Raw genomic sequence first — 27,440 nt, forward strand, 5'->3', positions numbered from 1 at the left:
AATCTTGGTGGTAATGCAGCAACAGTAGCGGTTTGGCCACTGACCCCAGTGCTTTGTATGGAGCCCTCCAGTGGCTTTGCACTTTGTTGTAAATATTGATGTTTGTGGTAAATATTTCTAGATTTGACTCTCATTCAGTACACAATGAAAATGTTCATAGGAACGTGTTGCAAGATGGTTTGCCTTTTGTGTCACATTCTTCCTACTCTACCAAGCTTTGACTGAGAGCTTTTACCATGGCAAACCCACCTAGACCATAGAGTTATTAAAAAATAATAGAGAGGGCACCCGAAATCTCCTCCCATCCACTTGCATTGAGTTGCTCACCCAGCGCATGGGCCTAAATCACCCCTTCTTCCGGGTTGGAAATTTGGTGGGCGCGGCCTATTTAGCACCCAGTGCGTCACAGAAGTGACGCATTTTGCGTCACAGAAGCGCGCAGCCCTGTGCGCAAGCTCGTGTCGAGCTCGAGTCGAGCCCATAGGGAGGTTTCCTGTTAGTAAACATTGAGAGGAATATGACCGCGCAGCTGCGGGGGGAAGCCTATGGGTGCGTTTGGAAATTACGCACCGGAGCACACTCGCCTATTAGTTTGTATTGGCCAGTGCGCTCACTGCCGCTCAGGGCTATATTTTCGAACGCGCCTTTCCCCCACTGACCCCCAGGCATGCGCAGATTGCGCATTCTGCTCTGTGATGACGTCGCGCGGAAATCCGTCTATTGGTCGAAACCGTTTTCGCTAGTTCATGTCGGAGCCCCAGGCCTGCAGTACCATGAATGGCCAGCATGTCCATTTGGCTTCAATGAAACCATTGGGTTCTGGGGGCTTAGGACCTAGACACGTACCTCTTCTTTTTGTTGTTTTTGTTTTGTCCAGTGGTGTAAAGTAACTTAGTACTTTTACTCAAGTAGCCTACTGTTCTTCAGTAAAGTTTTGAGGTATTTTTACTCTAATAAGAGTATTTCCAATTTTCAATACTTTTACTTCTACTGTCCACTACATCTCAGAGGCAAAGTAATTATTTGAAAACTTTACTTTTCACACACACACACACACACACACACACACACACACACACACACACACACACACACACACACACACACACACACACACACACAATTTTCAATTCAATTCAATTCAAAGGGCTTTATTGGCATGAGAAAACATACGTTTACATTGCCAAAGCAAAAAGCACAATACAACAATACAGCAATACAATCAAAACAGAAAATGTACATTTGAAAGTCAGAATCTTCAATAGATCAATTTCTATGTACCAAGATCACTGGGTGCAGGTATAGTGCAGGAATATACACACTGATTAGTCACACACACACACACACACACACACACACACACACACACACACACACACACACTTAATTGAAGGACAATGTTGCCATCATGTGGTAAAGCACCATCACTACACAATAACTTTGCAATTGGGCACCAATGCTGTTGGGGTATTTGTCACTGTACATTTGCATCATCAACAGAATTTGTCATAGACAAGAGAAAGTCAAATATAACAGATTCTTATAGAAAGGGGTGTATAGAAAGACAGATTGAGAGAGAGATGAGAAAGCTCCCAAAGAGACCTGTTACGTTGATTGTCAGGACCTTATGTACCGACCTTAGTATTTATTTATTACTGGGACAAAAAAAAAGTTTTAATTGAATGCTTGTTATTGAACTTGGACTTCTTCTCACCTACATGCACTCATTGAGATGCAGCCTATGAAAACAGTTCACAGGGGAAAAAAACAACATCTTAACTGTTTATAATCATTTGCACTTCATTATAACTTGCTATTATGATTATCATTTGATTTACAATAATTAGTGTTGAGACTTGTTGGTGTTGTCTGTCTGAATGTATGTCCCACAGGCTGTATTTTATTTGAGATACTAAGTACAAAAGTTGACCCAGAATATGGGAGAGATGAAGGATCTGGTAATTTAGTCAAATCTGGAGTGATAATTGAGTGTGAAAAGTCAGGATTTTGCTGAATAGGTTAGCAGGAGAATATAAGAGACTGCGGACTAAACCACAACACCATAAATGGGCACAAATGATTGCACCATTTTGTTGGGAGTTCAGTTTGTCTGTCTTGTCTATTGTTCAACCAGCCAGCCACTCAGTCAGCTGAAAGTAATGGAAGCATGCATCATACATGCAATGATGACTCCTCGACTGGCACTGGAATTCATGTTTGTCTGTGATGTGCATTGCATTGCTTCGGGACCTTTGTGTTGTCAAATGTCACGTCCTGTTTTGTTTCCTCTCTGTGACATATAAGCATTGTTTTGGTTAAGTGAGAGTCTATCACGTGGTTACGAAATGTTCTGGACTAGCTGTTCATGTAACTGCATTTTGTTTTCTTTTTGCTCACTGTAAGCCTGACACAGAATTCACCAGCTGAAACTGAGTCACATGTCCACAGAGATACAATGCCTGTCAAATGTACACACACACACACACGCACACGCGCACGCACCTACGTACGTACGCACAAGCACGCACACACAACAGAAAGCCACTGATGGCTGTTAAATCTGTGTGGCGTCACTGCCAGGCAGAAGGTGGGTGTGGTCTTCACTGCCTGGTTAAACATTCCAGGGCTTAAATACTCAACTGCCTCATTCACTGGCACCATTCTATCCCTCTCTCTCTCTTTCACTCACTCAGTCTCTCATTCAGCAGAAGGTATAGTCAAGTTCTGTGTTCAGTGTTCAGTCAGTGTAGAACTCTTTTCTGAAGTGAAGTCAAACCGGCCTTCTCTCTCTTTCAAACTCATGCCAGAGGGGCCGCACCTGACTGTCCCTTTCACCAACTACTGCTCTAATCATAGAGAGACTTCTGTAGGATCTTGAGGTAAGTTTTATGGGAGCCGGTCTGCAATCAACTCAGCTCAGCTCAACGTACAACTCAGTTCAGTTCAGCTCAAGTCTCGGTTCTGCAGATCTGAAAAAGACTACAATTTAGCTATTGGGTTTTTCTACCTACCCATTACTTCCGTCCTCTCTCTCTTCTGTAGTGATCCGGTTCACAGCGACCTGCAGTGCCTCCTCAGTATTCTTCCAGCCGTCGAGATGTCTCTACACCTGTCAGTGCTGCTGTGTCTCTCAGCCATCCAGCTATCAATCGGAGACCAGCCTGTGGCAGAGGAAATCATCACAGTCAGTGAGTAATATAAGAACTCTAACGATACAGTATCAAAGCTGATAATTGTTGATGTGTTGTTATGGCAACAATAGGATAAAATAGAGCCAGCTAGTAAAGGACAGCGAGCAGAAACCGGTTGAAAATCAGGTCACTCTCACATGGAAAACAGCCTGACTGAGAGGATTTAAATCCCACCCAGTGAGGGGTAAATGCGTTCCACAGCAGGTAGCAACTCAAATAAAGGACAGGGACCTATACTGTAAAGTCATCCCAGGACTAGCGTTGAATAGCTATCGCAGCTGGTATCCAGGCTAATCAAAATGTTATAGCCGTGTCTGTGACGTTTAAGGCTGCAATTACCACCCATTTGTTGGGGGGTCCTGGCACTTTGTGAAATGTGGTTATGATAGAGGCACTGCTTTCTTAGGTGCATACAACCACTTACATAAGATAAAAGTGGTTGACAATAGTACACAGGAACAGGTTTTGAGTCTGAATGAGAGCATGGAACACGTGAGTGCATTTATTCTCATCCCAACCCATGCCTGGGAATGCAGAAAACCTGAAAGCAAAGTTCTTTCTTTATGTGTTGATAGTTAGAAATGTCTTGGGAGGAAAGTTTCCAATATCTAGACTGGGTAATTAAGAGCAACAATGCTTCTGGCAATTTATTTTTGCACATACAAATAATACACATTATAAAGCCCATGAAAACATCATTATATTATAAATTACATGATGAACCAAGCTTAACCAGATTTCATGCCTGTATGTATTGTGCACTGCAGTTCTTTGCAGCCTACATTAAAGGAAGTCTGCTGACAGTCTAATGAACTGGCTAAACTCAAACAAGTCAGAACTAGGTTACCAGCTGTTCCATACTTGTGAGTGTTCCTATCCAACAGGTGTGCATACATGTTGTATACAAGGCCAATCCCTTGCCACTGGCAGAAGCCCATTACAAGACAAAGGCCCCATACAAAGCAACAATGATAAACAGCCAAAAAAATGGTCAGGCCTTTATTCACTGAAATATAACGTATGCCTTCTAGCTAGCTTTGTTTGCACACCCTGCCCTTTACACTCCCCTTTCTTTTTCTCTCTTTCTCACTATCTTCCTACCTGTATGTCTCCCAATCTCCTTTGCCCTCTCTCTCTCTCTCTCCCTGCCTCTCTCTCCTGTCTTTCAACCCCCCCTGTCATTAATCATGGCCATGCCATCATCAGCAGCATAGACTGTCAGTCTGTGTCAATGCATGAGCTCATTACACTTACTAAGAACTTGTGTAACATGCTGGAATGGGCACACTCTCACCAATAGTCCTTAAATGGTCTCCCAGTTGCCACAGATGTTTATATTTCTGTTTCCCCTCTTCTATCCAGGGAATTAATAAGTATCAGATTTGGAACATTTTGTACATTGCAAGGCCAGGGGTCCCAGAAGAATGCATTTTTTTCAAGTGCAAATTAAAGATTTCTAAAGTTTGTTTCAGGAAATTCAATTCATAGCAATTAAGTTACTACAAAAGTGATAACAAGTGATCATGCCTGTGGTGGCCCAATAGTTGAAAATAACAGAAAAGCAGGAGGTGAAGGGATGGAACACCAATTCTTTCCACCATTATTTTACTACTGTATATGGAGACAACTCAGAGTACATTTTCACACTTATACCATGGCCACTTACCATTGAAAACAAAGAGAGGCTATGTTTGTATAATGTATAGTTTTAGGATATGCCTTATATAGAAAACACCTGGGGTCTACTTTATTGAGCTAAGAGAGCTAAGAGGGAGAGATTGCAGGAGAAGCAGATGTAAGGAAAGCTGAGAGGGAGACAGTGTATCAGGAGAGACAGACAGTATACTGAAAGCTGGAAAGGTGAGCATGAGACAATGTAGGAAAGCTGTGAGTAAGACTGCTTACATGACACAATGGCTCTACCATATAGTGTTTTTAAACAGGGTTGGTTACAAGTAGAGAACATCCAGAAACATTAAGAAACTTTACTTTCCAATCTCACTCTTCAACTGGGTGTGCCTGTTTAAGAAAATAAGAAAATGTGTTGTGTTTCACTTACACTTCATCCTCCGCCATTGACTTCATGTGGCAGTCTCTTTGGGGAGAATGAGTCACAAGGGCCTGGTTTGGCCACTAAGCTAAAAGAGTTGTCACTGGTCAGCATGATAGTTATTTTGATTGGAACAGTGCAGGCTATTGGTTTACAATTTGGTTTTGGGAGTATTTTACACTTAAACCTTAGATATTTTATTATAACAGGCCCCACATAATAACCCTTTCACTAGAACGGTGTACCGCCCATAGCCGCTATTCGTTAAATGGATTGGTTTTGGCTTGCCACACCTGGGATAATGGTCAGACACAAAGTGCTTGGTACAGAAATGCTGGCCACATTCTTATGTAATATCCCCCACCAAAATTGTAAAGTATTAGTTAGTTTATACTGGCTAACATAGGTGACTGGGCAGAATTTTCAATCCACTCCATTATGATTTTATTGAGATAATATTTGGGAAAACTGAGAGGGGACAGTATTGAGATATACCTACTTGAGTTGAGACAGACAGTTTTGTTTACCTCTGTAAGCTGACGGCTGCCATTATCCATGTGTGCTTTCTTTTTATTGGGTTTGATACTTTTTCCCCAAAAGAAATGATTGGAGACAGCATTGCATTATAATGTTGCATGTTATGATTGCTGTCTTATAGATGAATTGTGCCATCTAGTGGCTGAATGTTGTCTGTTGACCCTTTAACTCTGAGGACTTCACTGTGCATGGGTACATTCTGTCTCACAGTTCCCTACAGTATCTTCCAGCACCAATACTCTCCTCAAAACTCACCTCACTTCATTAGTATTGCTTGAGGAAAGATTTCAGTGTCAAGCTATCCAAATACAATGTTTGAGGGCCTTTAAGTTTCCCCTGAGAACCCCGTTGTATACCCCATAATGTGATGGTAAAGGCTTTGGTTTGGCAGAGCAGGAGAGTTGGTTTGGCAAGTGGGATTTCATTTAATCTACATGTCCTTGACTAATGTTCTGTTCTGTTTCACTCAGTCAGCTGACACTGCAAATTGTGAGTCTGAAGCAGCACAAACTCATCGGAAAGAAGAACACATTGAAACCCAGTTTCTATGTGTGTGTAATGCGTGAATAGGACTGTGTGTTTCTCTGTGACTACCGCAACTCATCTAAAGCAAAACTCTTTAACAGGTCTCAAGACAGCTGATATTCTTCAATAATGTTATCTTTTACTTCCAAGTAATATCCATTAAGCTGCTTGCCGTGCCTTAATTGTAACCATAATGTGGACAGACTCACGGAAATAAGATGTTAGAACAAGAATAGATAAAACAAACTGTCCGGACAGAGCCTGCCTTTGAGTGTGTGCTGTAATGGCTGATACCCAGCTCAGAATTAAATTAGTTTGATTCAGGCCGGGGGTGACTTCTTAAATCAGCCATCACCCACCCTACAGTACACCCAAAATGTTTAACTCTCTCAATGAACACTACACAAACGTTGAATCAAACACATTTTAGTTTGTTGTCTTAGTTGCCATTTGACTCCAGGATCATTGCCTAGCTATTTCGATAATATGTCTGTGCTGTTCTGATAGCATTCCTTTTAGTTTTTCTTTTCTTTTCTTGTATGTCTGTGCGTGTTGAGTTTTTACACTTTAACATTTCTATTGACCATTTATCACATAGTGTTGTGTAGCCAGGTGTTCGGAGATCTCCACCTACCGAAACGTAAAATGTTATGTATTTTGTGTACACTAACAGTGTCTTGTTGTCTGACTGTGTGTTCTCTCTGATAGAGAATGTCAATCTTCTGGGTGGCTGGCATGACAAGAGTCCAGATGCACAAGATGTTCAGACAGCAGCTAGCCACGCTGTGGAGAAGTTCAACAGCCGTTCCAAGGGCAAGAAGAACTTCAAACTCGTCTCCATCACTTCAGCACAGGCTCAGGTTAGATATAATGTATTAGGTTGTGCAGTTTGGCAGTCAGCATCAAGATTGGTTGGATTGGGGGAAAGTCCCTGCGACATAATAGCGTCATGGGGGTGTATTTGTCTCTGCCATACGCAAAGGAAACAGGAAATAGGCAGAAGTGGCAGAAATACATTTTTTTTTTTTTTTTTTTTTTTTGTGAACACTGTGTCGTGATTGGACGAATACCCCCCTGTCTGAAGAGCAGATGACAGCTTCCTGTTCTCACTTTTACTGGGAGGTGTTACAGACTCTCTGTAGCATTCAAAGATTGGAAGAGATCTAGTCTGGTCTGATAGACTGTTAAGAATTCAATTAAATACTATCTTTGCATTAGATTTTGACTGAAGCCTAAAACGCACTTTCTCTCTCCTGAGGATAAGGATACAGAACACAACAATTTTATAATAACAGTTAGTCATTAACGTTTAATAATCTAACACTAAACAACATTAAGTTTCTGTCTTGTTTCTCCTAAGGTGACCAATATGATCAACTTTAAGATTGTCGCAGAGCTGGCAAAGACCAAGTGTTTGAAGACAGAGGGCCACAACCTGGACCAATGTGCCCTGGGGAAAAAAGTGAGGGTCCTTATATATGTTTTCGTGAATATGTGCATCTGAGATTGTGTACATGTACACACACACGCACGCGCACACGCACACGCACACGCACACGCACACACACACACTGTGCATTGATATACCTTGGCTGGCTATGGTTCTGTGCATGTTTTAACGGGACATTTAATGGGACATTTAACAACCTACACAATGCAGACATTTAATGACCTACAGTACACACCCCAAAAATACAGCAGAATGCTACAGTAGCTGCGACTTGTGTATTCACTAGTTCACAACAGTCCTTTGAGCAGTAGTACTTTTATTAGCCCACCCTCAACAACTGTTGAAACATTGTGTTTTATTGTTTCTACTTTCCCCCTCTTCACAGCGCCTGACGTGCCTCTTCGAAGTGCGTTTCAACCCTCGTAACAATGAACACACATTGGACTCTTCCTCCTGTCAGAAGACCTCCCTAGTCCCCCCACCTGAAGAAGAAAACCAATAAAATACAACCCCATACAAGTGTATCACTAAAGCTTTTATTGTTATCATCTCATTAGACTTTGATGTGTTGAAGATGAGGATGATGATGATGGTGGTGGTTGTGGTGGTGGTAGTGTCTTGGTAATACAATTTTGACAACCAAATTTGCAGTTGTGAATGGTTATTATTTGTCAGATGACAATGATAAAATGTGATTTAATGTAATAAGTAAGACTGACAATGAAGTGCAATGGATAATGGGACAGTAGATGGCCTGGTTGTACCCAGGGTTTGATTTGCTGGGGTATGAGGGGGTGGGGGGGATCTCACCCTAAACTCTTGTTTGTGGCCCAGCAAATTGTGCTCACTTTCCATGATTATCCTGATCTTTTTATCTTTGTTGGTCCTCCCCACAAATCCAAGATTATAATAGGACCCACACATAGAGTTTCAGACTTAGCCACTTATGCCAGGTTTCAAAAATAGCATTATGTAAGCTCACAACACACCATGATAGGACGTGTTGTGAGCCTGTAGATGTTCTATTTTTGCAAACTTCTGAGAATTGTTGACTTTAAAAAAAATAAAAAAATAAAATGCCAAAAATAGGGATGTCAGGTTGAAAGTATTTAAACAGAATACCCATAACTCTTCATTTATCCTCATTTGTCCGGCCTTTGTTCAAGTGGTTAATTATTTTTCTTCCAGTAACTGGTAATACGAGGCTGTCTGGCTTTGTATGTTTTATAATGTCCTCCTAGGGAGCCTTGCCATTAAACAACCCATGAATGCATCACTCCATTCCGAACCGCATTATTTAACTTTTAGGACGAGAGAACTTTCCACTTACGAGCAGTTTCTGCTTGTGTGTGCTGTTGTGTGGAAGTGTGATAAAAGTACACTGTGTGTGTGTGTGTGTGTGTGTGTGTGTGTGTGTGTGTGTGTGTGTGTGTGTGTGTGTGTGTGTGTGTGTGTGCGCGCGCGCGCGCGTGTGTGCGTGCGCGTGTGCGCGCACCCTACTGTAATTGGCATTGTGGGAGGTCTAGAATCTAGACCTCCCACTATATCCTTGATTGTAATGTCCCATTATCTATAGAAAACGTGTCACAATGCAACGCCTTGTGAGCTTGTAATCTACAAGCTCAGGAGGCTATTTTCGGCAAAGAGGTTTGGTGTACAGGGAAAAAAAGAGGAGGCCTTGTATTAAGCGTGCCAACGACTCGTCACCACGGGGGGCGTGGCATAGTAGCTGCAGACATACTTGAGGGGGGGCAATGTTAAGTCAACCTGGTTTTTACCCCTCAAAAATGTCCGCCGCTACCAAAAGACATTTGTTGACGCCCCCTTCAGGATTTTTGGCACGCTCTATAGAGCCCTGGGGGACTCCAGTCAACAAAGTACATAGGGTTTAGCAATCTAATCTGTGTGTGTGTGTGTGTGTGCGTGCGCGCATTTACACACATGCATGTTACAATAAACTAAGTGAACTTGAAGGGCTAGGGATCCAAAGAAAGTGTAACCAGATTCATAAAGACCAAAATTATTTATTAATCATGAGCCATGATGTGGAATTATTTACAATAGCATCTCCCAAACCTGTTAATAATGTTTGCAGTCTTGTGAAAAAGAGAGAAATAAAAAATAATAATAACAACAAAGAAAGTAAGATTTATCACTTGTTTTTGAAAAAATAGTTTATCATTCACACTTTTTCAGTAATATATCATCCAGTCTGATGACACAAAAAGTGTTATTTTGTCAACCAAGGACATACGTTACTCAGTATTTTGAATGTGTTTACATTGTATTTGGGAATTTTGGAAAGAGTAGGGATAACATTTTCAACACGGAACAATTCATGTTGGAACCAAGTGGTGGTGATAAATGTGGACATTTCCTCTACTGCTGTAGTGGTTCTCAACCTTTTCAGGCCGTGACCCCCAAAATAATCATATTTGAACTGGGGACCCCCCAAAATAATCATATTTGAACTGGGGACCCCCCACTCCGACAAGCACTTGGAATTGTAGGAGTTGAGGCATTAGATTTAGTTTGACTCGGTTCCACAGATACAAATTGTGAAAATAGCAGCTATTTTCTTTTTTCTATTTGACAATTTGGTCAATGTTTGACCAGTTTTTATAGTAGCCTATAGTTTGTTGATAGTTGATAGTTTGTCTTTTATCTTTGTATCATGTATTAAAAAGGTCTTAAAATTCCTTAAATTGTCACTTCACTGTCATATGGGGACTCCCCCCCCAAAAAAAAATCATGTGGGACCCCCCTGGCGGTCCCGACCCACAGGTTGAGAACCAGGAGTAGACTAGGAATAGTAGGGATAGTTTCAGCTCTGGAAAGTCCCCCTAATGCACTTTTACATGATGCAAATATTTACTTAATTGCACAATCCCATTAACAACACCCTGCCGCTGGGCTGAAATAACACACTGTAAAGCAAAGAGAGAGTGAAAGGGTTATCTTTGGATTCATGGTGGTCTTTCTCTTAAAAGAGACTGCGCAATGGTCCCAAACAGGCTTGAGGCACTTTTCAGCATGTTCAGTGTGCATCACTTTGTGGTAAATGTCTTTCACAGGCCTCTAATGTTACTGGGTTTGAATTGCACTGTTTGGCTAAAAGCCATTGTTGAACAGGGGTAGTATCTTTGTGTCTCTGGCATTAAAGGATACTGCTAATTCATATCCTCTCTTTTGCACAGTTGAGTTACAGTTAAGTGTCCTCTCTGTCTTCATTACGGTGCTGTAGTATTCTGTATTGTCCCTGGCTGTCAGCTGTCCCAAACATCAAACACTGGTCTCAATATGAGGGGACATCTTACAGTTGAGAATCTGGGAGAGGAGTCTGTGTTGATGATGATACCTGATTCGCACAAATGCACACGCACGCGCACACACACACACACACGCACACACACGCACACGCACACACACAGGAAGTGTAAGGGGAGGAAAAGACAAGAAAGTCATTTAAGGACACTGTTGCCATCATGTGGTAAAGCATTCCCACTACATTCAGTTTGAGGTTCAAGAACCTTGCAATTCGGCACAAAATGTTGTTACTATTTGCATCACTTGGTTTCACATACCAGGATTACAACGCCATTAAATACAGCCTGGCTGGACAATATTTTGTTACTAACTTGCTAATAACTCTTTGTATCTCTCTGTTCTCCTCTTCTCTGAGTTTCAGCAGAACTTGCTCCAGAATGGGAAGCTCCAAGTTGAGGTACTGGGCCACCTGACCAGCAACATATCACCCAGGAGTGAAGGAATAGAGCAGAAACAGAAAACCATTACTATCATGAATAATAATAATAATAATAGTTTCTTGACAAAAGGACAAAATACTGTAGAGTAAGAGAGGATTAACAGCAGTAACAAAACAAAAGAGATATAACCGGAAAAATTGTACCGGAATAAAATACATCAGACCAGACTAGAATATAAAGGAACAAAATATACAAAAGTGACAGTACCATAAAACTGTTCCATCCAAGTTGAGGGATGCAATGAGTTCATTGCATCCCCACAGATGCTCATTGCATCCCACAGCTTTAAACGCATCCCGCTTTTAAGCTGAAAGCTATTCCCCTTTTAAGATAAGTGTAGAACACTCACATCGTTGCTGACTTCCTGTTCATCCCTGTCCATCAGAAAGATCTTCATGATGTCATCAGATGGACCGTGGAAAATCCGTTCCCACAGAGGGTGGTCACTGGTACCCAATTTCCTCCTTTCTGGAAAACACACACAAATATAAATACACCCATCCACAGAAATGTGCACACACAAATGCACAATCGCACACACTGAAAATTGCAAATAGAGAGAGCAAACAGACACTATCATCACATTCTCTGTCATACTGACATAATCTGTGGCAAAATCTGCTCTCTACCATGGAGACATCGTGAGGCAAGTCCAACATGGAAGAAGTGGCTTGGGCCTTAGCCAAAAATGACAAATTCATCGCAACGCGTTTTGAGCTTGTAGATCGTCTATTTTCAATTGCGACGTATATCGCTGTTGGGCAGCAACCTCTTATCTCCATAATTTTAACTTTTTGTGTTTTTTTGTAAATGAATGCTCTACATGATCGCACTACAGTATCACAAAATCATCAGAAGTAGAAGATCCGCAAGCTAGAAACACGGCGCTTAGTGCCACGTTTCGAGCTTGTCGATCTGCTACTTTTGCTATTTTTTTTAACTTTTACAGTTTTGGAAATATGAGGTGTCCATCTGACACGAGACAATATAGGTTTAAAGTGGTAATACTGATATTGATATGTGATCATGCGGCCTACAGTCGCTTCTTTTGGGCTTATTTTCGTAGAACTGGACGCTTGTTTCTCTTGCAAAATCTGGCGACATTGGTGGCAGAGCAGACTAGCTTGTCTAAAAGGAGGAGGAGGATGCCCCTGCCACGTAGAGTCCTCAGGCACTTTGGTGTTTTAACATCACGTTAACAAAACTTCTGTCAACTCTTCATAAATATAAGACATTTTTTGGGGTTAAATCAGCAGATAACATGGCTAATAACATACCTCCAGTCTGATGAACACAATACAGAGCAAACTCTTGAGGATCATTCTCTATCTGCAGAAGAGCATAAAGATAAAGTGAGAAATAAGATAATAACTAAATGAATACTTGATTCTGATTGGTTAAGGCATTATTATGGCAACTGAAATGATCCCTGTCAGATTCTGGTAAGCCTATTTGCATTTGGACATCAGACATGAGTTCGCCTTTGTTTCTGATGGCAGTTAACCTCTCATTAAGAAATTCCTCTCTCTTTTTGTAGGCATACTGTAAATCTTTCTAAAGAATACATTATCTATTTGCTTCCCCTGGATGTCTAATGTGTCTTTACTGTACTTCTCTATCTGGCGATAAAGGTGGAAGACCAGTTTGCCCGTGTTGGCTACAAGATATTAGTTTCACAGATATTTTCATTAAACAATGTCAACAATGATTTGTTTCCAATGATAATCTATTAAATCCAAAACGGACATCTAGCAGAGAAGCTTTACTATTTGCCTTGCAAATAGATCACTTTGTACAAAGAACTTGATCAGTGATGCCTTTGTGTACCCTATGTCATTTGAGAGCCCCGGGCACTTTGCACAATATGGCTTTATAGAAGATCAGCAAACAATGGGTTTTAGGCCTACACCACTTCATGTTCATCATTATGTGAATCTCAGTATGAATTCAGTTTCTCTAATACATGTAGCTTGTGAGGCTGCAGTCACTTCCTTACGATTCAGATTTTTCCAGCAGCAGATGTTAAAAACCTTAAAGCTTGAGCTTTAACTCACAAACCTAGTAATTGCTTTTGGTTTATTTGGCTGGTGCTGAGTGATTGGTCAAACTCACCTTGAACTTGCTAAGTAGCTGTTCTATCACCTGGTGAGTTGTCATCGTACTTGAGATACGAACCTTCGTGGGCGTACCATAGGATGGAGTGAAGATAGAAGTCTGGAATATAGTGATGATAGATAGATGGATGGATGGATGGATAGATGTAGTAAAAAAGGAAGAGAACAGACAAGAGATAAATAAATTATGAGGCAAAAAGTGAATTCTCATTCACCCATACAGTATATTTCTCACATGCATATCAGAAAACATTGAAAACCCACTTTATAGTTATAGAAATGTCCGTTGATAGAGAAGCGGTGTTGTCTTTCCCTCTCCCTCTGTGCCGCCGACTTGCCCCTCCCCTTCCTCCTCTTAACCAACGAGGCGTCGCTCATACAGCGAAACAAGTTGGACTCCGCCTCCAGCTCCGAAGCCTTCGGCCTATCAAGGCGCAGCGTGGTTGACTCATAGATGACGGGGACTACAGTTGCATGGAGATAAATACATGAAATTAACGTTTTACAGCTCATGTGAGCCAAAACATACTGTAGTAACACTGGCCCCTGGCCCTGTAAAGATTGTATTAATAATATAACATTCATATATTTAAAAAAAAAAATATATATATATATATATATATATAAAACTTTTTTTTTTAAATTTGAAAATCTTTTCATTGCAATACCAATAAATAGGAACTTAAAGTATACTACTACGTTAGTTCCATTTATCCAAGCTGGAACACAATAGATTGATTGATCATTAAAATAATCATGCTCTGAAAATACACATGGGCCGCAAACACTTTCAAGATTTTCAAGTGGGCCCTGATCCAGGAAAGGTTGACAAGTTACCACTGCTGAAGGTGAGGGATTGCCTCAGGCAGGATGTCAAGTCTGACTACTACAAGTATTAGGAGAAGAAAAAGTCAACTGCCAATTACAGTAAACAAAGACCTGATGAGTGATTGATCACCCCTGTCTCCTGGGCTGTTTCCGCCATCTCATCTATTTGATGCAGGTCAATGTATTCTCCCCAACGTGTCATACCCCTAGAGAGCGAGAAACAGGGGGGGATGAGCATGATAAATTGTGACATAAAAAGGAAGGTGGTTAAAGAGTCAAGGAATAGAAGTGACAGAAAGATGAGGGGTGATAGAAAGAGAGATTGGGAGAAATAAAATACATAAAGAGAGAGAATTGAGTATAATCTTTTGAACAAATACAATAGCCTGGCATGGCCAGACTAATATCACAGCGTAGATATTAGTCTGGAATCTCTGTGTGGAACCTGCATTTCCAAGGGGCAAATTAAAAAAAAGCCTCTGGTAATAAACCCGCCCAATATTTGCATACTGGGCCCTGATTGGTCCCTCACAACTTCGGCGGGAGAGAAATACAATCTCTATTGAGAGGGGCCAGACCTAATCTGCCAAGGGCAATTTTTGTTTTGCAAAGGCAGATTTGTAAATACAAGGCTTAAAGATGCGAAGCAAAATTAAATGTGCGTTATGTAATGCTACAGTATGTACGGAAAGTCTTCACGCTGACCTGTTTTGATAGACCGCAGTATTGTGTGATTTTAATTCACATTGGCACGCTTCTCAGAATATCCGCCAGGTGGTGCCATGAAGAATAATGTGTTCACCAGTTCACATACTATGGTCAACGGGTTTCAAACTAGTTGTGCCCAAGTCACACCAAAGTCTAAGTAAAAATCTCAAGGCACTCCTGCTTTTCGGTATTGGCCACTCGTGTGGCCCCACATGCGTGGGGCTGCCAAGCGCTTGTCACTTCCAGTAATGTTTGAAGCCAGTTATAGGTTTAAAAGCCCGCTGTTCCTTCCATGCAGTGCAAAGGAAGTATGACATTTAATGTGTGTCTCTGGGCTCAAGACAAACAAAGCACTAAACTTAAAGAGCAGTTTAACCTATTTATTCTAACATGAATCATACCATACTACCGGAGGACATGTGAAAATCTGCTATCTCTACACAATAGAGCAAGAAGATTCAGGTTAAGCATCTGTGAAGCTGCCCTTTAATCTAGTTTGTCCGTTGAGTTGGAACCGGGTGATGAGTCAACCAAAGGTCAGAATGATCCGCAGTGGTGTTTTTATAGCAGACCATGATGAAGGCATGTAAACACATAGGTAAACCAATGTGTCGGTTTTTTAAATAAGTCATTTTTCTTCAGTATTTCAAGTGTTGCTGTAATGATTTTCCTCATTCATGGTACCACATTACGCCCCAAAAATCTATGACTCTCTCATAACCTGGAAAGCCTGTATCTTAAGTGTTTATATGTGAGGAAATGTACCACAATGATTATGTGCACAAGCACAACAGATGATAGAATGTGCTATGGACACCCACCTCTTGTTTTCAAGAGGGCTGACCGGACTGATGGGGTCAGATGAGGGAAGCACATTGGTGAATGGTAGTGCCTGTTTGTCATCCTGTATTTTGAGCCTGATGGGCCTCTGTACGCCCCAGGAGATGTTCAGGAAGCCTTCCACCACCAACTCTCCTTCACTCTGTTGGTATGAGACATGGACAGATAGGCACAGACAGACAGACAAACATACAGGGATAGATTGAAACAGGAAGACAACATATACAGTATGATTTTTAAGACATATCCATCTAGTGAAATGCCTGGAGGTCAGTAGCAGTTGCGTGACTGATAGATAGCAACCTTCATACATGCGTGTGTTGCATGAAACAAGGTTTTTTGTCTTCACAAAAACGAAACATATTCCAACAATTTGCTGTTACATCTACTACATTTAATCACTTCCTAATAGTTTGGCTTGGACCCAGCTGTTTTTTGTTTTTTTCCCCGCCAAATATTAACTGTGACTAGTAAGAGAACAGGATATAACTTTCTGGAAGACACAGCAATGTAATCAAATTTCAAGTATTAACTTCGCTGCCAGAAAGAACATTCTTTTGTTCTGGATCAAGAACGTTGCTCCATCCAAAAGAGCGTGGCATAATATTATAATGGACTGTATCCCTTGTGAATACATTACATGTATGTTGCATTCTAAATTGAACACTTTTTACAAGATCTGGGATCCATATTTAGCTTATATTGGACCTACGCGGGGATTCCCATACCAGCCTTAGCCTCCCTGTAGGCCAGCATTTGGTCTTGGCTAGTGTCCTTGTGCCACTGGTAACTAGTGTTTTCACATATCTTGAATTAAAGTACATGGTGTCTTTCCTCTCCTTGTTAAGAGGCTGTCGATGGCCGGGAGGTGTTTCCTTTGATCATGTTCTTGCTTTGTCTTCATACACTTTACAATTTATTTTATGAATGTTGTGTCTGAGCTGTTTTATTGTTTTATTATTTATTGTTTGTTTATATGTTTGTATTTTGCATGTTTATTAAAAAAGGGATACATATATTTTGCAAAAAAAAAAGATTCATGCTAACAACAGGAATTTATCAGCCAGCATGTATACAGTATGGCAATGCATATTAATTAAGTAGATAAACTGCATGATGGGTTTGAATCTACCTGATAATAGCTGAGGTGTAGCTGAGTGTGGTCCTTCAGAAAACAGTTGTAGGTGTTCAGCATGGACAGGAACTCTCCTCTGAAATATAATATACCCAACCATCCATTACACAACTCTGGCTAATACAACACAACACAGTACACCACACCACCAAACCTATGAGCATAGCATAGTAATGCCACAGACAAAACGTAACACATCATAATGTAATACCACGTGAAACATAAAGCGTAAGACAACACATTAAAGTACCACAAAGTAATGTACCCTAAGCCTAATGCAATGTAACATTGCATTGCAAAACTTAATTATGGTGGGACTAGATCTACAAGCACACAACGCATCTTTGTGAGATTGTGAGATTGCAGATCTGCTATTTTCCATGAAGATATTTGGTATAGAGGGGAAAAAGGAGCAGACGTATTGGGTTGAAGTGGTCAAGCAAAGTTATTCAATCCTATGCTTTGGAAGTTTGAGTATACTAAGGTTTTCATTCCAACCCAACTCTGCACCTGGGATTTTATGCTAAATGATAACTGACTGCAGTACTTTTTGAAGGAAGCAGAGCTGACAAAACCACATAAATAACTGCTGACCAATGACACACTAATGTCCTATCTTGTATCAAGCTGCAATGGCTAACTTAGTCACAGGTGAGATGAAATACCTGAGGTGCTTATGAAGCACGGACATTCGGCTATTTTCGCCAAATGGTTACCTATTACTATTATGACATAGATGGCACAGAATAGGGACACTAGGGTTCAAGTGGTTAACCACTTAAAACCTCTTATTCTTAGAGAACCAAACTTGAGTTGCAACTGTACTCATACTGCTTTTTTCCATCTACACTTCTCTTCATCACACTACTCTTTACCAAAAATAGCCAATCTACAAGCTCACAGCATGTCGTGTTGCGATACGCTGTGAGCTTCTAGATATTTTTGGAAAATGTTTGCCACAGAATAGTCATGCTAGGTTTCAAGTGGTTAATGCGAATGATATACAGAAGGTTGGAAGTGATTGTGGATTGACCCACCTGGACAGAGTTCTCCCATCACCTGCCTGAATCACTGGAAGAACTACTGGATTCATCTCACAGCATTTATCTCTGCAGAGAAAGACACAAGAGTATAAAATTAGATGAGATCAAGCAGGTTGAGATGAATTAACCTGCTGAAGGTAAGCTATTGTAACATAAGTGGTGTTGTGAGTAGAACATAAAATATGTTAATCTAAAATTGAGATTATATTGTTGTAATCCTGGTTTGCTTCGACTGTGACATGATGTCTAGATACCAAACTCAGTGAGCTAAAGAGCTCAGTTCTCTTTGACCAACTACGACACTGCACAGTTAGTTTACATATTGTAAAAGATATTGTACCAAAATGATGAATGATAAATTAAACTCAATCATATGCATGGCAGTAGCCCATGTCCATCCATAAACTGATACCAAACTGGTTCTGTCGTTACTACACAGCAAAATCAACTGACTTACATCCCCCTAATCCTTTTGAACTCTAAAATGAACACTGGGGAATTTACTGTGAAGGATAAATAATCTCTGACATAATACAGATAGATAACGTCACATCATACTGTAGCTTCCCAGTCTAAAACATTTAAACAAAATAATGTGTTTTCAAGCAAATGCAATGCTAGCGTTAACAAGTTGTTAAATAAGAGAGTGTATCAGATATTAAGATGTAATGAATGGAACACAGTAAGCACAGTTTTTTTTACCTTTATTTAACCAGTAAAACACATTGAGACAGAGTCTCTTTTACAAGTGGGAACTGGCCAAGGGGCAGATTAAAAATTTCACATCACTGCTAAAACAAACAGTACAAATCAGTACAACAGTAATATTAATACATCCATGACTCACAGGAACCTTAAAACAAATCTCCTAGTGAAACTAAAACATATTACATGGACAGCATGTTGTGGAGGGGGGTTTGTCCAGAGGTTGTTGTTGAGCAGCACTGCTTTAACCACATGAACCATGTATCAAGACAGCTGAGGTTCTTCAGCAAAGTTCTCTTTTATTTCAAAGTAATTTCCATTAAGCTGCTTGCCGTGCCTTAATTGTAACCATATTGTGGACACTGGACAGACACATGGAAATAAGATGTTAGGACAAGAACAAACTGTCCAGACAGTGCCTCCCTTTGAGCACACTGGGCAAGACCTAGCCGGTTAAGTGTCTAAACGGAAGCACCAAAATTTGGCGCAAGTACCACCCAAGGAAATGACGCTGAAAGGAAAGGTCGTTTCCGGGCGAAATACCTACGGCGGAACGTCTGCCCCTATAGACGAATGCACAGACGCGCTGCGCTGCCTTTAGGCAATCATAACTGCGGTGTCGCGGTGCGGAGCGGCAGCCGCTTGACACCGCAGTTATGATTGCCGTTCTGTGGATTCGTCTATAGACACTCTCTGCATTAGGTCGTGACCAGGCTTTTCTCTTCGCAGAAGAGTAAAGGCTGGGAACGAGGCTTAGAGTGTGTGCTGCAATGGCTGATTGAGCCTGTGTGGTGCACACAGGTGTGTCATCGACCCAGCTCAATCAAACTAGTCTGACTCAGGTGTGAGTTGTTAAATCAACCACTTTTATGACACTCAACATCCTCAGTGCTCATTTAAAGCATAAAGTTGACATAGTTCAATACGGGTCCATTTAGGAAAAAGTGTGAACTCCCTCACACTATTTTGCAGTGCAGTAAAGCTGAATCAAACACATTTTAGTTTGTTGTCTTAGATGTTGCCATTTGACTCTGTGTGTGTGAACGTACGCATACTCTATGTGTGACTACTATTATAATTGATGTGTCAGTGTCACCATATGCCATGTGCATTTGTGTATCCATGTGTATGTGTTTGTCAACAAAAAGATCAGCCATTGAAAAATAGAACCTTACCTCTTCTAACATGGCAAATTAGAGCTTTCTTCTTGATCCTCTTTCTCTCCTTCTCTCTTCACTTGTTCTTTAAATAGCTCCTCACTTGCTGCTTCTCACACTCCCTTGTGGTTTCTTTAATGAAATCTTCCTACCATTCTCTATTACATAATTTCTTCCTTTCCTGCTCTCTCACCCTCTCCGTCTACTCTTTAAGTTTCTTTTCAAGTTTCTGTTCACTTTCTTTCTTTCTCTCTCTCTCTCTCTCTCTCTCTCTCTCTCTCTCTCTCTCTCTCTCTCTCTCTCTCTCTCCGTCTGCCTCCCTCTTCCTCCAGGACATTTAATAGCAGTGCTCCACCCAGTAACCAGTGATGACAGTGTAGGACTCAACCATTTGTTTATTTTCTATGGTCACAGAAACTACAGACTATGCCTGTGAGCAGCACAGTGACTATTGGTAGATCCACGTGGCCTTTCTCTCCATGTTTTCTGCCTTCTCTTTCTCCTTCTGTTGTGATCCACAACAACACTCTTGAAAAGCTGTGTTGCATTTAGTGTATCTTGTATCTCTCTTCAATTTTCTCTCTCTCTCTCTCTCTCTCTCTCTCTCTCTCTCTCTCTCTCTCTCTCTCTCTCTCTCTCTCTTTCTCTCTCTCTCTCTCTCTCTCTCTCTGCCCAAGCCTGTTCTTTGCAACCAAAAGAATCTCAGGTATTCTGCAACTGTCGCTCCAACACCGCCTCCCCATCTAGCTGTCAGTTCTGTTGAGTTGGGTGTGACCTACTGTACGTATACCTTCCACTGTTCACAATAAGACACATGATCAAGGAAAAGTGATATGAAAGACACAGCTAAACACCGCCTTAGGGTTGCATACAAAGAGTAGTTTATGGATGATTATGTGAGAAAGTGTCATTCCTACATTTTATCGCAAGACCCTTTTGACAGGTGTTGCTTGACAAAGGAGATGTATTTTCTACGAGGAAACAGAAAATCACTTGTTTTCAATGGATTCACTTTCATTTTGTAGACTTGTCAAAAGGGCCATAAGTGGTTCTCAACCTTTTCTGAATGGGCTCACTTGAAATCTTTAAAGTGTTCAATCGATTGTGTTCCGGCTTGGATAAATGGAACTAACGTAATATACTTTAAGTTTTTATCGGTATCACAATGAAAACTAATTTTACATTCTTTTTTTATATTAAAGGTAGGGTAAGTGATATTTTTTTGTTAAAAAGGTTTAAGTACTACATTCCGATAGTAATCATTGCTACAGAGCGTTTGTTCGGTCACAGGGGTCTCTCCAACTCTTTAGTAAACAGAATTATGTACATTTTCAGGTAGGTGACACAATTTAAGCCAATCAGGAGAGAGCACTGAAAATGCATTATCTGTTTAATAAAGAGCTGGAGAGACTCCTTTTACTGAACAAACACTCTATAGCAATGAGTACTATCAGAATATAGAGCTATTTAACACTTATTTTAACAAAAGTAAATCACATACCCTACCTTTAATTGTATTGTTTTGCCAATTATTTGTGGGACCTAATACAATTTCCTCACAGCCCACAAGTTGGCCCAGTTCCCGGGCGACAGGTTGAGAAATAAATCAACCCTGCTCCACTGAGAACTCTGGTCCCTGCGACTCCTTTCATGTGATTGAAAACCAGTGATTATGCCCACACACCTGGCATGCCAGGTCTACAGAACAACAGTGACTCAGGATGTAGAGGTTTCCTTCTGACTGCGTTCACAAGTGTCCTTGAGCAAGACACCCTAGCATCCCTTTTCTGGGGATGTCGTAAAAGGTCAAACAGGTGAAGAGCTCCGTTCGAGCTGCCCTACGCACAAGACATGTCCGTTAGGTTCTCCGAAGAGCCAGCACAACGGGAATAAGGAGACTGAGACACAGCTAAGAGGTAATGACCCAGTGGCAGGGACTGTCTACACACAATATTGGACTTAAAAGGGAGACCCAGCTGCACAGCTGCACAGCTGACATCGCTCCCTGATAAGCTGAACCATTTTCAGGCCCACTTGGAGGTTACTACTGTGTCACCACTAACCTCCCGAAGTACCGTGAGCTCCCACCACCGCCAACACAAACGGCCTGTTTGCATTATGTCTTGATTGGTTAAAACAAAACAAAAATGGTTCAAAAGTTAAAGCTCTAGTCTGATGGTAATTAATCATTGCTATAGTGTTTATTCGGTGAGAGGGGTCTTGTCATCTCCCCAGCTCATTATTAAACAGAAAATAAATGTTCAGATGGGTCACCAATTTCATCCAATCAGGAAAGAGAACCCATTTATCAGCTTCAATTTTAAAGGGTTCCAATTCCAGTTGATCTTTTTTCATTCCATCCAATTTCACGTTGTATTTTCTGTTTACTAAAGAGCTGGAGAGTCCACAGCAATGATTACTATGATTGATTGATTGATGATTACTTTTTTAACCAGTTTTAACAACAACAAAAAACATCACTTACACTACTTTTAATTCATGACAAAGGCAGAAGCCATCTTCTGATGATTCTTTCTCATCAGAAACAGTGTCTGTATAATCAATCACCCTACCATACCATATTCACACGACTTGGCCATTTCGCTTTTTCGTCACACCCGTGATGAGTATTCACCAGGTCAATATACAGCATATAATCAATCAATCAATCAATCAACTATATCATATCTTTATTATTTTGAAGCAAGGAAACTTTGGTGTTAATGTGTTGAACATTTCCATACCAGTTTCCCTACTTAAAGGTTTGTGCCCATTAGAGACCTGACTTGTTCTGTCTTTCCCCTTGTAAGCTAGCCTGGAACCAGGCTACTTGTAAGCCATCTCTTACCATACTTCACACTATGGCACTGATTTGTCATGGCAAGACCCAGCGTGTGTTTTTCAAGGTGCCCTAAAGCAAATACATCTGGTCTGTGTGGTTTTGTTTTAGTGAGCTTGGGCATGGGTATGCGTGTGCATGCTCGCGTGTGTGACTGTGTGTGTGTGTGTGTGTGTGTGTGTGTGTGTGTGTGTGTGTGTGTGTGTGTGTGTGTGTGTGTGTGTGTGTGTGTGTGTGTGTGTGTGTGTGGGCGTGCACATGTCTTTCTGGGTGTATGTGTATGTACATTATAACAAAAAATCTATTTTTATTTTTCATGAATGAGGTTGTTGATGGTGAAGTTATACTGTATACAGTATGGTTATTGTGGTATTGAAGCAATTATGGTAAAAGTTACAGTAGCCTCCAGTCTAATTACCACTAAAGCACACTTGTATTTGGTTGGCTGTCATTACCTTTATATACATAATTGTACATTAATGCTAATGCCAACAGAGGCATCTTTGCCACCTTGATAGCTAACTTTGCAACAGCAGACACAGCGAGAAGCATTTTCCTTCAGACTTCACAACAGTCTTGAACTGTCTATATACTATCTGTATACAAACATAAACATTTGTATAAATTGCTAATTCGTATTATTTCTATGAATAAACTGAATAGTGATACAACAGTGAATCACTGAAACCTATTTTAATCCAACACAGACCTCACTACGTATAACTGAGTGAAGGGTGGGGTACAATGTACAGTATGTACACAGTGACTTACAGGCTGAACTTTATTTGATATAATCCATAGCCTGAGGGTGTGAGATTTGTTCAATGAACAAGGTATAATGCGACACTCCCATCTCTCTCTCTCTCTCTCTCTCTCTCTCTCTCTCTCTCTCTCTCTCTCTCTCTCTCTCTCTTTATTTCCCTACCTGTCCACCCCTGACCCTCCTTCCCTCCGTCTCTTCCTCCTCTCCTTTGTTTACCGGTCTCTCTTTCTTCTTCATGCTCTACCTCTCGTTTGTCTCTTTGTTGTCATGTACCTCTGTCTAGGCGGGATATCTCTTGCTCTCTCTACATGTCTGTTTTATTGCCTTCTCTTATTATTTTTAATTCTCAGTTCTTCTGGTTATTTCACATTACATAAATGGATATTACCACTGACACCTACTGTAGCTTTTGCATGACCTTATTAAAGTTTCATTTGATTATTGAACTTCTATTGATAGAAATTATGACACTTTTTACTTTCATGTGCTGTTTACAGCACGTTGTAATTCTTTTTCTGTGCTATACAAAAGACGGTTTGTTTATTATTATATGTTTACAATAGTGCAATACGTAATATATTTTCAAACTACAGTATGTTGAAAGCTTCTGCATGGATTCTGTAATATACTTGCAACATTCAATACTACATTATGCAATATTCTACTAATAATATTTGCTTGATTCAGTATCATCACCCTGCCTACCCGGGCACTTAGACAGAACAACAAGACAATAGACTTTTCTTTCTCTCATTCGCAAATATTCAAATCTAATATATTAGATTTGTATATTTTGTGAAAAGCAAGCGGTGATATGTAATTCATTGTGTGAACACACAATGTGTGAACACACAATGGCAAAGCCAAGCTAGTCCAGCAAGACGTGTTTACTCTGTAAGCCTACTTGTATATTTATTTGTTTGTTTGTTTTAGGAGTCATGAATGTATCTATTAGTGCCAGTGTACCATCTGCGTTACTACACTATGTGTTGAATGCATGCAACCATAACCCATTCCTGGGTTTGCTTCGGCTTTTGTTTACTTGACAGAGGATCTGTTCTGCTTTTAATTGACATGGTGAATAGTGGCAAAGACTAACAGCACACTGTAAAATCCTGAGTGTTAATACGACTACAAATGTACAGCAGTATGTACACAGTTCATGAAAACTCAAAATAATTAAGGGATCAAAGTGTTCCCTACATTTCTTTGAGCAGTATATTAATGAAATGGACACGTTAGGGTCCATTTGACTACATTTACACTCTTGGAGTTACCAATGGATAAATGAACACTGAGGTTTATACTGTGTAGATAAAGGCTAAACATTATTTTAATAATTATTTGGATACTTTAAAAAGTAAAAAGTATTAAAATATAAAATATTTGCTAAAATATAACATTGTCTATACAGAGAAGTCTTGTATTTCGATTTTTTATGGGGTCAGACAAAAAGAGAATGCTTCATCACGCACAAGGCCACGCAATCCATGTAACAATGTGTGTTTTAAAAAAGTTTGATCTCACATGAAACAAACAGAAACAGCAGTGATTGATCTTTGACCTTTGGCACAGAAACCCACTTTAATCTGTAATAGGTCTACTAAGACTATAAACACTACATCGTTCAAAAACCTACAGTCAGTACTGAAGATATCGAATACTTTCTCAAAGAGGAGCGAAACAAAGACCAAAGAGAGAGAACAACTACCCTTTAAACACTTGAACACAGCAGCCCACCGTTGGAATACACATACACTCACAACCTTGCTTTCTACTTGTTACAGTAAATTCATGAATTTGTAGCGTACCTTCTATTTTACAGCACAGCATTCTATGGTCATTAACAGGCACTCCTACCTCAGTCCTGCAGCTCATGTGTGGTTTCAAGTGTCATCATTGCTCCATATCCACTACTCGCTCTCTCTGTCTGTCTGTGTGTATGTGTGTGTTTATACAGTAGGCTAGGTTCATAGTACACGTGTTGGGAGGTGAGTGTAGCATGGCGTAGCAGAGTGCAGCAGCAGGCTGGTTAATGATTGCTGGACACGTTGAGACAGCATTGAGAGGGAGGGGCAGGCTGACACCAGATATTACTCACCTGAATGTGGATATAATGTATGTGTATGTCTGTCTGTGTGCGTGCGCGCGCGGGCGTGTGTGTGTGTATCAGGCTTGCCTCTGTCATCTGTGTGACTATCTGTGTGTGTTATCTACACACACACATGATCCGTGGGGTCCATGGCATTGATATAGGATTTCCTGTTATATCATGCTTATCCTTTATTTTTTGGAGGGGGTGCCACATCATGCACTATTTCTGTTTATTTTGTATACAAAAATAAACACATTGAGTCATAGATTTCTGGGATTAACTGAACCTAGAAAACGTATCTTATGGTGCAAGCTGATTGAATAAATAAATAAATAAAATTGACATTATATTTTCTTGCTTTTGCTATCATATAACTGGATAGTGTCTTTGCAGTTCAGTCAGGGAACCATGAGAAACTCAATGACTTGAAATGAAATGCCTTGCATTATGGGAATGTGTGTGTAATGCCAGGTACTTGAGGAGTGTGGTCGGTAGCCTGAAGGCACTGTGTGGCTGTCAACTCTGTCAGCTCTTACCTCACCATGCACAGGCAAAGCCTTTTCCCAGACGCGTCATAAGCCAAAGGCTAGGGTGTTGGTGAAATGTTTTATTTACGGGTAAAGAAGGTTGCCAGTGGTGGAAGAAGTACTCTGATTTTTACTTGAGTAAAAATAGCAATACCACAATGCAGAAAATATGTACTCTGTTACAGGTAAAAGTCCTGTATTCAAATTGTACTTGAGTTCAAGTATTGGCATCAAAACTTACTTAAGTACTTATTATCTAGCATGTCCCATTTCCAAAATCTTTCAAAAACAGACGATCTAGTCATGTGACACGTTGTGAGCTTGTACTGTACATTGGCTTAGCATTTTCGATTAGCCAAAGTATAAAATAGGCCTTAGTTGGTTAATGTATGCTTAGTAATAATCTAAATCTGCAAAGTAGCTAGTAATTAAAGTTTTCAAATAATTCTAGTGGAGTGAAAAGTACAATATTTTTTCTCTGAGATGTATTGTGGAGTAGAAGTACAGTATAGTGAATTGAAAATGGAAACAGTCAGTTAAAGTACCTAAAAAATGTACGTAGTTACTTTACACCACTGACAGTGAGAATACTGAGGCAATGATGACAAATAGTTGCGGCTGTAATTTCAGTTGATCAAGGCCGGATGTGTGCATGTTTTTTGCCTGTATTAATAATAATCTAGTTGGACTAAAAACTCCTGTATGAATGCAGTATAGGGGTGCAATTCACTTAAATCGCAGCAGAGGGAGGCATACTGTCAATAAAAAGTGTCTCAAGCATACAGTAGAACAGTTCACTGTGGATACAGAGCAATGTAAAAAGGCTAATAGTAGTGGCATTTTTGTAAAGGAGTAGTCCACATCCCCATGCGCAGTAATAATTATTTGTAATCAATATACCGGGGAAGAGGGACATGGAATAGGATAGATGTTTATTGATCCCTGTGGGGAAATGCAGGTGTTTTTCTTTGAAGAACATCAATAACATCACTAGAAAAGATTTTAACCATAACAAAAATCTCTATTAAAGCATCTAGTCTCAATCTGATGCCAAAACAATCTGTCAATTCATTTGTCTCCAACAGGTTAGATTTGTGTAATGCCCATATATGGATTCACCTGATGTCATCGATATGGCTGTCATAGTGCTCAGGTGGTTTTAGAGG

General features: G+C 40.4%; 2 protein-coding genes across 4 annotated transcripts; one reads left to right on the forward strand and one right to left on the reverse strand.

Moving 5' to 3' along the window:
* The first annotated feature begins 2,639 nt into the window (after positions 1-2,639).
* Positions 2,640-8,397, forward strand: LOC311037155 (cystatin). The gene is made up of 5 exons (XM_084046261.1): positions 2,640-2,879; positions 3,043-3,188; positions 7,012-7,163; positions 7,664-7,765; positions 8,139-8,397. Exons 2-5 carry the CDS (start codon positions 3,098-3,100, stop codon positions 8,253-8,255), a joined length of 462 nt encoding a protein of 153 aa, XP_083902387.1. The 5' UTR covers positions 2,640-2,879; positions 3,043-3,097; the 3' UTR covers positions 8,256-8,397.
* Positions 8,398-9,757: 1,360 nt separating this feature from the next.
* Positions 9,758-25,641, reverse strand: rassf6 (Ras association domain family member 6). 3 transcript variants are annotated; one of them, XM_084046259.1, is made up of 11 exons: positions 25,513-25,641; positions 18,183-18,254; positions 17,143-17,221; positions 15,992-16,152; positions 14,574-14,668; positions 13,899-14,098; positions 13,633-13,734; positions 12,798-12,849; positions 11,870-11,988; positions 11,392-11,489; positions 9,758-11,111 (listed from the first exon to the last, which is right to left on the reverse strand). In XM_084046259.1, exons 2-11 carry the CDS (start codon positions 18,236-18,238, stop codon positions 11,036-11,038), a joined length of 1,038 nt encoding a protein of 345 aa, XP_083902385.1. In that variant the 5' UTR covers positions 18,239-18,254; positions 25,513-25,641; the 3' UTR covers positions 9,758-11,035. The 3 variants fall into 3 exon arrangements, with proteins under 3 accessions (XP_083902385.1, XP_083902386.1, XP_083902384.1); XM_084046260.1 differs by lacking the exon at positions 25,513-25,641 and adding an exon at positions 25,464-25,509; XM_084046258.1 differs by lacking the exon at positions 25,513-25,641 and adding an exon at positions 20,069-20,621.
* Positions 25,642-27,440: the final 1,799 nt, after the last annotated feature.

Source organism: Gymnoscopelus microlampas (assembly GCF_963454915.1).
Source record: "Gymnoscopelus microlampas genome assembly, chromosome: 21".
Classification (NCBI taxonomy): Eukaryota; Metazoa; Chordata; class Actinopteri; order Myctophiformes; family Myctophidae; genus Gymnoscopelus; species Gymnoscopelus microlampas.

What these genes read in the sequence shown, in the direction of transcription:
- rassf6 (XM_084046259.1), bottom strand. Translation starts at nt 18,238, where the DNA reads ATGAATCCAGTAGTTCTTCCAGTGATTCAGGCAGGTGATGGGAGAACT. An exon ending in GGTGATCAATCACTCATCAG is followed by an intron (nt 14,099 to 14,573) that starts GTCTTTGTTTAC and finishes ATGCAACTGTAG; the next exon opens with TCCCCGTCATCTATGAGTCA. An exon ending in AACAGGAAGTCAGCAACGAT is followed by an intron (nt 11,490 to 11,869) that starts GTGAGTGTTCTA and finishes GTTGCTGGTCAG; the next exon opens with GTGGCCCAGTACCTCAACTT.
- LOC311037155 (XM_084046261.1), top strand. Translation starts at nt 3,098, where the DNA reads ATGTCTCTACACCTGTCAGTGCTGCTGTGTCTCTCAGCCATCCAGCTA. An exon ending in AGAGGAAATCATCACAGTCA is followed by an intron (nt 3,189 to 7,011) that starts GTGAGTAATATA and finishes TCTCTCTGATAG; the next exon opens with AGAATGTCAATCTTCTGGGT. An exon ending in TCACTTCAGCACAGGCTCAG is followed by an intron (nt 7,164 to 7,663) that starts GTTAGATATAAT and finishes GTTTCTCCTAAG; the next exon opens with GTGACCAATATGATCAACTT.